The sequence below is a fragment of the Phoca vitulina genome, unplaced genomic scaffold (genome assembly GCF_004348235.1).
Source record: "Phoca vitulina isolate PV1807 unplaced genomic scaffold, GSC_HSeal_1.0 scaffold16, whole genome shotgun sequence".
In the NCBI taxonomy this organism is placed as follows: Eukaryota; Metazoa; Chordata; class Mammalia; order Carnivora; family Phocidae; genus Phoca; species Phoca vitulina.
The window spans coordinates 26,711,749-26,723,027 of record NW_022589719.1 but is presented as its reverse complement, the minus strand read 5'-3'; the positions used below and the strand labels follow the sequence as shown (position 1 = coordinate 26,723,027).

At 41.3% G+C, this 11,279-nt stretch overlaps 2 protein-coding genes across 3 annotated transcripts in view; both read right to left on the bottom strand.

Annotated features, from left to right (window-relative positions):
- CNTF (ciliary neurotrophic factor) lies at nucleotides 1–7,268 on the bottom strand. The gene is made up of 2 exons (XM_032414215.1): nucleotides 5,516–7,268; nucleotides 1–4,296 (listed from the first exon to the last, which is right to left on the bottom strand). The coding sequence occupies exons 1-2, from the start codon at nucleotides 5,627–5,629 to the stop codon at nucleotides 3,811–3,813; spliced, it is 600 nt and encodes a 199-aa protein (XP_032270106.1). The 5' UTR covers nucleotides 5,630–7,268; the 3' UTR covers nucleotides 1–3,810.
- A 184-nt stretch (nucleotides 7,269–7,452) lies between these two features.
- ZFP91 (ZFP91 zinc finger protein) overlaps nucleotides 7,453–11,279 on the bottom strand; it is a 43,727-nt gene continuing 39,900 nt past the window's right edge. For both annotated transcript variants that reach the window (XM_032414213.1, XM_032414214.1), the window contains exon 11: nucleotides 7,453–11,208. In XM_032414213.1, coding sequence (XP_032270104.1) covers nucleotides 10,698–11,208 — 511 coding nt within the window. In that variant the 3' untranslated portion in view covers nucleotides 7,453–10,697. The remainder of the gene's footprint in view (nucleotides 11,209–11,279) is intronic.

The following is an 11,279-nucleotide window of genomic DNA, read 5'->3' as shown; positions in this document are numbered from 1 at the left end:
TGGTCCTGCTGAGGCGAGATCTTTATTGTTAGCCGTTCTTGGATCTTTATTTTCTATCTGCCAAAAATAGATGGATCCAAGTAATGTAAGAATCACATGCACATGGATGTTACTGCACACCCCACACACATTTCACCAAAAGATCAAATTATATTTTTACTGTCTTTATCTGTAGACTTTAGAGCTCTATAGAAGCTTTTGAGTGGAAAGATGACATTTTTATCATTTTCACTTTTTCAACGTACCAACACTCAGAGGGTTCATTCTTGGGTGGGACGAGGCAGGAGGCCAAACCATTCTTTTTAAATGCCCTGGCCTAAACACTGTCTAGAGACTAACCCACATGCACACACACCGTAAGTCAATTGAAGTGATATCCAAACTCCTTTTTTCCCCCCTTTCCTCTTCACCAATCACTTTCTCACCGTGGTAGAAGCCCCTTTGCTTCCTGCATTTCTATTTTACTCCTTCGTATTAATATAGAGAAGGTGCTCAGCTACTTGAGGAGCTAAGGATTCACGAAGTCATTCTAAACCACTTCTGAGATAGGTCTCCCTAAAATATTTACTTGTCCTCTGCCTGTTTGACCAGTGGTCACAAGAATGAGTCATCCATTGGGCTTTAATCCACAGCAGGCTGGAATGACAGCAATACCAAGGCTATGACTTTATTAAAACTCTCAATTCCCTCAGGCCTGATTATTTCAAAGCTAATTTTATTCGATGCTTGGCCTGTGAGTTTGTGCCAATTTGCAAATTTTTTCCAAATCACCTTCTTAAATCAATGTAAAAAGAGTTTATCTTCACTCATATATGCAATTCCTTAACAGATTCAGGAAAACAGAATCTCTCTCCCACAGAGGACTTCTACAGGCTGTGGGAATACTCTTTACAAAATACAAGTTAGGGGTTAGGAACTACATTCATGCCTTTTAATTATATATATATATACACACACACACACATATAACATATATATCACTATATAGTTACATGTTATACATTATATATAAATTTTATATTTATGTATTATATAATATAGTTTACACATATATAAAAATATGATTCCCCAGAGATCCGATCCATATATAGATCTAAGGAACAAGGAAACTAAAATCTAAAGACCAAAAATCTCTTTTGGGTTCTGGATCCTTAAAGAAACCATACTTCTTCCACAGTGTTGCCATTATTCCTATCTGTATTTAAGACACACACCTAGAACATGGACCTATTGTTGGTCCCTTCTTCACGGTCTTGTCCATTTCAGATAAGCATGATGCAGTCTACACATTCAGATCCATTCATGTTTATGACTTTGTTTTTAAAGTTAAGTGCTCACTTCTCCCTTATTTTATCTACACTTTTCTAAGCATTTTCTCCATACTTCTTTTGAGGCATATTGCAAGTTTTTTTGAAGAAGAAACTGGTACGGAACTCTTAGTACAACGCTGGGAGTACACTCTGGAGACTTGCTGCTCGTGACCTAATCGAGACTTCTGTAGCTTCCTATTTCCTCCCATTCAATAGTTAGTACTTGTACCTTTTCTGGACCCTCTGCCACTTCAAATATGCCTCTTATATATATAAATACTCCTTCACATGTAACTCAGAGCTTAAGCCGTGTTCTATTGACTTTTGAAACTTCTGCCGACGTCTGCTCTGCCACATCTGCTGAATATAAGGACAAACCCTCGGGGAGGGGTCACTCCTTTCAGATTCAGCAAGTCTGTAATCAGTCATCCCCCACTAAGAATTTGTAGTCACATCTTTATCCATTAAAGAGTCTAAAATATTCCACAGATAAATCTAAGAGCTTCACATTAATAAGCAGGTACTTTATCAATGAGAAATATTGCTCTTGAAGCAGAAGAACCAGTTGAAGCTTGAATGAAATAAGCATCTATGCACTTACTGAGGAAGTATCTACCTATACACCAAAGTTACAAATGAAATAAAACCAAACGATAAACCTCTAGTGGCAGTGGGACCCGAATATTTATCGTCACCTTACTTTCTTCTAACCAGGCAACTCTTTCCTTGTCTCTCTCATTTCTCATGTGGTACTCAGACAACCTCTGAGACACAACTGAACTCCCCCCTCCCCAGAAAGGGATTTCGGGCCCTTGCTGAGCTCCTTTTCTTTAACACCCTAACACTTAAACCTGTGCCTCCCTCCCAATTCCAACCATTATTGATGTTTTCTACGCATACAAGCTCATTTCCACAAATGCAGACTACAGAGCGGGCCTTATGTCCCCTGTATTGCCACGGTGCCCAACCCAGAGTCCTCATAACACTGACCTCGTGGAGTTTTGGACACAAACCCTTGTGGGAAAAAGACACAAGCTAGGTCACCCCATCCCATCTCATGCAACCTATGGGTGCTAGCCGTCTCTGACTCACGGTTCACTTAAGAGCACAGGAGCTTCAAATAAGTAAACTAAATTGATTTGGGTCCCACATCCAAGATGGTGGGTTTAATTGGTAGTGTGAAGTAACGTTATACCTGAGAACTTTTGAATTTACATTGCACCACTAGTGTCACAGGCCTGACCACAAATGACCTTTCCATTAATGCCCACATTTACCAGTTGTGTCTTTCACACTGTGTTTCTCTCAAGAACATTAAACACAGCGCCCGGCCCCTTTGTTGTGAAGCATGGAGGCTGTGCTATGTATTGTTTCAGAATCGCTGGCATTCCCACGGGGAAGAGTGGGCCTCACCCTCTCATGACTCAGTCCAGAGAACGTGTGGTAAAGGAGTCTGTGACATTGTAACCTGAGTGCTATTCCAACCACTCCATGAACGCTCGCTTCCAGTGCCTGTGTCGCTGCCCTGCTGAGCACAGTGAACGCGAGGTAGGCTGCCGTGAGCTGTGCCCAACCCAGGACGTTTGTGGACACTTATACAGCACGCTGTGTTACTGCACATCCTCAGTTTCCTAATTTCAGAAGTCTGGTGGGCCTACTCTTTTCCCCAAACAGAATCCTCACATCTCCACTGCTCTCGTCTCTGCCAAGCGTGGGCAACAAATACCGCCTTTAACACAATTATGTTACTGACCTATCAGGACATATAATGGGATTGTTTTCCAGGGCCGGGATAGAATACTTGAATGTATTTTCCAACCCGCTGTGGCAAAGAGGTGCAGTGATAAAGGGTCATAATCAGGCCTCTGAAGTGAAGGACACATAGGCTTTGGGATGAGAAATATCTGGGTTCAAACTTAAGTGTGCCATTTGCTAGTTGGGTAACCTTTACCAAGTTGTAATTTCTGTTTTCTCATCTGCCAGATGGGAATAACACTACCTCCCTCAACAGGGTTGTTGTGAAGATTATAATATACACAGAGCCCCTGGCATACCGCTACAATATAGTAGATACTCAATAAATGTTAGTATTTTTATTATCCAAGAGTTTGAATTGGCTAGAGTCCAGGATTTTTAATTAAGTTTCAATCTTCCCAGAAAAGTCATCTAGGACTAAAGTTAAACATATATTTATTCTGTCAGACTATTAAATCCTTGTAAACTTAACTTAGTGGGTAGAAAAGGTTAGAGCACTAAGGTGGAAGGATGCTGCCCTTGCCCCCATTCCCTTATGCCCCCCCACACACACACCACACACACACACACACAAAACCTGTATGCCCAATTGTCCATGTCTCCAACCCTACTTGATGAAAATGCCTATGGTCTCAAAGGTTAGAAAACTTTCAACCTTTCAAAACTTAAGAATGGGAAAGTGAGGCCTCAGGGCTGTGTATATTCCATTAGAAAAGGAAGGAGGGAGAGAGAGGAGGGATAACTGCTATATTTTCTTGTCATTAGCAATATAATGGCTCCCGTGTGCTGGAATCCCAGTCTGATGAGAAATGACTCGAAGGTCATGGATGGACCTCACTGTCCACTGTGAAAGCTCTCGCAACACCTTTAGGCCCCACAGCTTCTTCTCAAAGAGACCACCATCTCCATCAATGATGGGCATCCCATCAGCCTCATTGGAGGGGATCTTGTGTTCCAGAAGCATCATTAATTCCTCCAGCTGGTAAGCAAAGGCAGCAACTTGGAGTAGAACGGTATGTATTGCTTGATGGAAATCCCCTTCAGCTGGAGTTAAATGCACCTGCTGGTCTTCTAAAAGCCTGGCCAACATAACATGGAAGGCACGATAAGCTTGGAGGTTCTCTTGGAGTCGCTCTGCCTCAGTCAGCTCACTCCACCAGTCAGTGCTTGCCATTGGCACACCATCCACAGAGTCCAGGTTTATGTTCTCGTTCAGGCCCTGATGCTTCATCTGGCCAAGGACACATAAAAACATCACATCTTCTGTAATTATCCCAAAATTCTCATTTAATCCCTAAATCTCATGTAAAGTCTTATTCACCTTCCTTGTCAAGGATCCAAATTGTAAAGAAAATAAAAATTTTCCAAAATTTTTGGATCATTTGGGATCCAATGACTGGACTTTAGGACCTTATTCACTCTGAAATGATACATACTGCTTTGACTACCTATTCACTTTTTGTGGGAGAATCTGCAGCTTTCATTACATTCTAAAGGTTGAAAAACACTAGTCTACAATTTTTCCTTCCCACTTCGAACTCCCTCCTGGAAACTGGAGTACCTGAATCATACTGGAGTTTTAAGTATTTTAAACATACTTGAAGACACTGACCAGACCTTAGGAAGCCCTAGAATTAACCCACTGCAGAATTTTTCTAACCCCCTCTCCTTCATTATCCACTCTCAACGGTGAGGACAATCCTTTAGAGAATTCAGTGGGAATTAGTTAAATAAAAATTAAAAAATAAAAAAAGGCACTAAAGAGTCTGATTTTTAACTGGTGAGGCTGTACAAAGATAAACCAATTCTCAGAGAACTTAAATTTACAACTCTCCTTCAGTGTTTCTGTGATAGTGAGCCTTAGGTGGAGACTGATGGTGATCTCCCTCTATCAGAAAACCAATCTGGAACTCCATGGTTAGTTCCTTTGACACTTCCCTAAGTCCCCAATGAATCTTCTGGGGAATCCTTTTGATAGTGTAGGTGACCATTCTATTTAGACACACAGAAACTTGATATATGTAATGAAAAAGTGGGTGACTAATACTGTACAGAAGAAATTCTTTGGGTTTATGCTGCTCAAAAATTCAGAACAATGTGAATGAAGAACCCACACTTAGAGGGCACATGGTTAATCTATTCTGGTAGAATTCAGACTGTAGGCAATCAAATTAGGAATAGCCTCCATGACACGCAGCCAATCCCACTCAGAAGCCTATGTCTATTTTTCTTATTCATAGATCATGTCTCCTAAACAGCCTAGAGAAGAAAATAAGGTCATAGGAGTTTCCTTAAGGGAAGGAACCATGTCAAATAATAGGTGCCCAGTCTATGAATGACTATATGATTAGGGCCTTCAATGATTGGTATTGGGGGCTGGAACATGATAGTAAGGGGCTGCATCAGAAGAGATGAAGTGAAAACAGACAACAGCAAATCAGGCAACTTACATAAGATTCCAAAAGAGCAGTCAGGTCTGAACGAATCTTCCTTGCTAGCCAGATAGAGCGGCTACAGAGGTCCCGGCGGTGAGGGGTCAGCGGTGAGTGCTCTGCAAAAGCCATCCCCTAACTCAACTGTCCCAGGAAACAAGTGAGCTGGGTTTGCTACTGTCTACACTGGTCCAAATAAGAAATGTGACTCTCAGACTAAATCCACTGGGCATTCTCTACTAATGGGATTGTGCACCCCACCCCCACCCCCCTGCCTGACTCAGAGGTGGCAGCAAATTCCTGGCTGTGGATTTTTGTGCCTGTGGAATCAAAGGCCCCTTTTTAATCAGCTTTTTTTCCTGCAGTGTCTGCCTCCATCTCTCTCCTCCACTCAGTGCTGAGCCTACTTGTTTTTATGTCATTGTTTTGCTTTTGCACTTAGCAACAAGGTCACTATCACACTAATCCTCATGACACCCCTGCCTAATGTGATCTACTTTATATACACATAATCAGTTCATTTTGTTATCACCCTCCCTTGCACTCCCCATGTCCTCTTCTTTCTCTCTCTCTCTCTCTTTCCTTTTTTGGCCTGGTAAAGTATTCAATAATATTAAGTTATTATTATCAATACAGCTGCCATTGATTAAGCAGCTACTCTGGGCCAGACACTGTGTGAAAGGCTTTAAAGCCTTTATTTATCTTTAGAATAGTTCTATGAGATAAATATTATTTTCCTCATTTTACATTAAGAAACTGAGGCTTAAAGAAACTAAATAATGTGCACAAAACCCAGCAAGCAGGCACAAAACTTAAATTAGGTCTCTGATTCTCCCATTGACTTTGCAATTTCATTCTGTAGGTTTTTCACATTTTGTTCAAGAAACAAAATTTATGCAAAATAGGTCCTTTAAAAATATAGCATCTTTTCATTATGTATTTAAAGTTAGTTTCATTTACACTCAACTAAAAATCAGCAAAGTCAGTCATCTCTAACCTCGATCACGGTGCTTTCCCTGCAGCTACAGGATGAGGAAGGTACTGTTTAGGCCTGTTCTCTTCCAAAGGACAGGAAACACCCAGTGCTGACTGGGAAACATTTCTAAGGCAGTCTCAAGTGACAACATGCTTTCCTTTTTCTTCCTTATCCCAGTCATACCACACTGCTTCTTAACAAAGTACGAGAATGAGCTGGGCTTTGAAATGAGGACAAAAGAGTTTAAAAGCACGTGCAGAGTTCTCTTCTGCTGCATCTAACGTAACTCTGTAGGTTAGATAATGCTCCCTGAGCAAGAGCAGCAAATGTCATCCCCAAATCAATTAGCTTTCACTATTTCATACCATAGACATCGTCTCTAAATAGAAACACATGCCTTTTCAGGTGCAAACTTCCACAGGGAACAAGGGGTGGAGGGGAGGAAAACTGAGACTGGCACTCACAGTAGGCCTTTTAAGAAGGTAGGAGGATTCTATTTTTATCTTTTTTTTAAGTTAGTACTCGCTGTGGACACTGAGTTTTGTGAAAAAGCACTGATATTAAATGCTATCAAGGTTTTGTCATTATCAGACTAACATAAACCTCATAGCATCCTTAACGTTCTCTCTACTAGATTAGTAAGGCCATCTTTTCTAGAACTCTGTCAAAACACTGGAGGGGTTTCCAAGTTGGCCAGATGATCAAAGAATCCTACGGCAACTCAGCATTAATTAGAGATCAAGAACGAAAGAGTCAGAAGTAAACTATCTGACTCTGCCGGAGAGAAGCAATAGCACCTGCCACATAAACCCTGTCCTGGGGGCACTGGATTCTCAGCAGCAATCAGTTGTTTTAACCCTTAGGATAACTGTAACTCAGTACAATCAAGGAAGACAAGTTGCTTCCATGAAGACAACTTTTATTTTTCTTTACATATTTATTTTGGATATGCCTTACCTAGATTAAGAGAAAACAAGGATTTGAAAAGCAGAGTATCCCTTTTATTATAATTTCTTTTTACATAACCTTTTCAACCTAGATTCAGGTAACTACCTGTCTCTCCCATCAAAGGAGAAGGGTCCTGCACATTACAACAGGCAAAAAAGGCTTTTAGGAAATAAAAATATTTTAAATTGATCCATTACAATTTTTCAATTTTCTTGAGTACATTGGAAAGTGGGAAAAAGGAGGAGGGAAGAATGGTACTTCAAACAACCAGACTGTAATAACCTTAGCTGGGTTTAGTACACTCTTTGTATTTTTTCCAACAGGTACACAGGAGGTTCAAGTGCTCTATGTAGATGCTTTTCCATACCTGAATTCTTTTTTAACTTCCAGTAATCCTGGCCAGTGTTTATCCAAACTCTCTGGAGCACAGTAAGTCTCAATTATGCAGAATAACCCTGGGCAACCAGAGACTAGGGGAAAGTGCATCTCCCAGAAATAATACTTGTATCTCAACTATACTTTCAGAATTTTGAACTGCCAATTCAAATTGGAGAATGTGCAATGGGAAGTTATTAAAAAGGTAACCCAATTTGATTAAGAGTACAAAATGCAGAATTTTAAGACTAAAAGGGCTCCTTGGAAGGACACAGAAGTAAACAGCATGAGAAGCAGACAGGGAAAGGGAAGAGGGCCTAGTATAAGACAGCTTACTTACACCACTCTTATTGTGCTAGCATCCCTTTATCAAAAGGAAAAAAGATAAAGGCCATGGAGAATATTTTAAGATTGATTGCAAACTGCTGTAATAATTTATTGAAGCAAACGGTAGGCAAGTGGTACCTATAAAGAGGTCAAAAAACAAAAGGAGGAAGAATAGAAAGTTTCTAATTATTAGAACTAACTTGTTGCTTTGGTGGGGAGGAGTGTGATATAGGGAAGAACGTATTTTCCCTCAATCTCATCAAGTTTTTTTATGCAGTTTGCTTTTGTGTAGGTGGTTAAAATATCTGATGACTAACCACTGCAAAAACAACTTAGAGACAAAGGAGAAGATAAATGTGACAAAGACAAAAGGTAATAGTGTAGGGTACAGATGCGAGCTAGTGAAAAAGTACAAAATGGACTTATAATGGGAGTGGAACAACTTTGTTGTAAACCCACCCAATCAACCTGATAGTATTTTCAAATGTACTCAACATACCAAGTCAATTCCAAATCCTTACTGTGGGCAGGAAAGCATATTCTACATCCCTTCTATCCTTATTCCATTTTCTACCCCCACAGTGGAGGGATGGCAAATCTGCAACACTCTGAAAAGAAACAATAGTGCATTTAAGTCTATTCACTGTAGGTGTCTGACTCCCTATTCCCTGGCATCCCAACCACTGACATTAGTGGGTGTAAAGTAAGCCTCTTTCAGAGATGACATTTGTTACCCCTCTTTTTTGGGAAAAAAATAAAGAGAAAATTGATAAACTTTGTAGTTTTAGTGTTTGTGAAAAACAAGCTGTTCCTTATTTTGCTCTCAGCAAAACTTCATTCTTTCCAGCAGCCATCACACATTTCTGACAAACAATGAATAGGGCGAGCCTTTAATTTCAGCTTGTGAGGTACACAGAAGGAGAGAAACTGCACTTCTAATTCTCTAAAAATGAGCCAAAATAGGTTTTTAGTCTTCTGGGAGCTATAAATGTACAAAAACACCACCTGCCTCTCCCATGGCCAGTAATAAGCAATCCACCCCAAGAAAATCCCTATCTCAATGGAAGCGGTAATTCCCAGAATTTTAGGTGAAAGCCAAAGCCATTATTATACAGATTATTAACTTTGTCTATGGAAGCCTTTCCTCTTCTGAAGTGTTATTTTTATAAAAGGGAAACAAAACAGTAATTTTCTTTGACTTCGAACGAGTCATAGACTATCTCTTCACTAATGGTAGTGTCCTTCACTAATTGGGAGCTGGAATGAAACAATGATAAAGCAAAGCAAAACCAAAAACAAAGCAAGGGGCCAGAATTGGGCCAATAGGAAGGTGTACAGAAAGAATTGATGGGGATAAAAAAAGAAAATAAATTCACAAGAGAAAATCTTTTATCTGTAATTCAGACCCTGAACAACCTTTCTCTCATCCCCTCAAAATTCCTAAATCGCAATGCTCTAAAAACTGAAAGAGCACTAGTTACCAAAAACCTAACATCCTTCCCTAAAAAGGCTTCCGAAAAAGCACTAGGCTACTGTAGTGATTTTGTTAGTGCTGAGGACCAGCTTTCTTTAAAGGCCACTGGAGAGCTATGATTTTAGAGGCTGGCTGTGCTTCTTCAACCCTATATCTTGCCTTCAAAAGTACCTCTTATGGAAAGGACCCCATGTCAGAATAACCTAATCTCTCCCAGCCCCACAAAATATAGCAACGAAGACCCCCCCCCCAAAAAAATCAGACTTTCTGTTAATAAATAAGGAATCTCAGGTTCCACAACACAAAAACACACATGTTCAAAGTGCAAATTTCTGCCATTAGTCTGGGACTTTTCTCACTGATACAGAGCCCTGCCTTATGATCAGAGAAACCATGTAGAGGGCAGCCCCCCCTCCCCCTAATTGGGAGCCTGCTTCCAAGCTAGTGAGCACCACTGAGAACCAGATGGAGGTGTTGGAAGGGGACTGAAGTGCTGGGGTCACAGAGGAGGGAGGTGGTCCCCGTGAATCCTTCCTTTCCAAAACCCAGCGGGGAATGGAGGAAATGGGCTTGAGTGAGAGAGGTGTGCTGTTTTAACAGCTCACCCTGCTAAGGGGCCTAAAGTGCCAAGTCAAGCTGCCAGCCTCCAGAGATTAGAACTGTATGATACTTTGGGGATAAGTGTGCTGCAGTGGGTAGAAGCCAGAACCATAGGGCAGCAGTGAAGGAGAAGGGGTTTAGAGGACAGTAATATACTATCAAGAGTTAAAAGCTGATCCAGAGCACATCAAAGTTACAGGTTTAAGAAGGGATCTGCCGGTGAGCAGGAAGTCTGCCTGGCTGGAACTGAGTAGGAGGATAACTCTCACTTTAAGAGCTTCTTTTTTGCCTACCTTTTTGGTAAAGGCAACATCAATTTTATAAAGGGGACAATAGAAGGAGAAGAGGGTGGGTGTAGGTGTGTGTGCTGTGATCCACAATGGAAAGAGCAGGCCCTTCAGTTATTTTACTAGATTTTAAATGCTTTAAATTTTTTTTGTCCTTTTTATCTTTTAAATACAAAGTCTGAGCTGTCCCAGTGCCCAAAGTCTTCCCTTCCACTAAGGTCCAGTAGAGTCTGAATCTTCAATCAGAACCTCTGTGGTAGCACCGAGTATATCCGAGTTCATGACCAGCCCTTCAGTGCCCCCACTGCTGCCACTTCCCACAAAGATCTTCCCATCAGCCATCAGGCTCACCCGTTCTGTCCCACTACAGTATGACTTTGACATCCCTTCAGCTTCTAGCAGGAGGCACTCTCCAGAGGTGGAGTTTCCCAATGGCTCAGGAAGAAGAGGAAGACCCTGCCCATCTGCAGGTTGTGTCAGGGACTCTGGGTTAGTGCCCAAGATATCTGTGCTGGTGATGAGGGCGCCTGCATTGGCAGCCAGAGCTTCGGCAATCAGCACCTCAGGGTGGCTTTTTGCTTTGTGTGCCACTACGCTGTCCTTCTTCTCAAATTTTTTGCCACAGATATTGCAAGAGAACTGGTAGAAGGAATCTGCATCATGCTTCTTCATGTGCCAATTAAGGGATGCCTTCTGCCGACACGTAAATCCACAGATCTCGCATCTAGGAAGAGTGGAAGAGGAAATGGCTGATCAAACAGAGAAATGAAGAGGGCTCTTCTTCAGGGTCAGGGC

Bases quoted from the DNA above. Each gene is read 5' to 3' on its own strand.
- CNTF (XM_032414215.1), bottom strand. From the start codon at position 5,629: ATGGCTTTTGCAGAGCACTCACCGCTGACCCCTCACCGCCGGGACCTC. The intron at 4,297-5,515 runs GTAAGTTGCCTG...GTCCTTGGCCAG, and splicing joins CTGCTCTTTTGGAATCTTAT to ATGAAGCATCAGGGCCTGAA.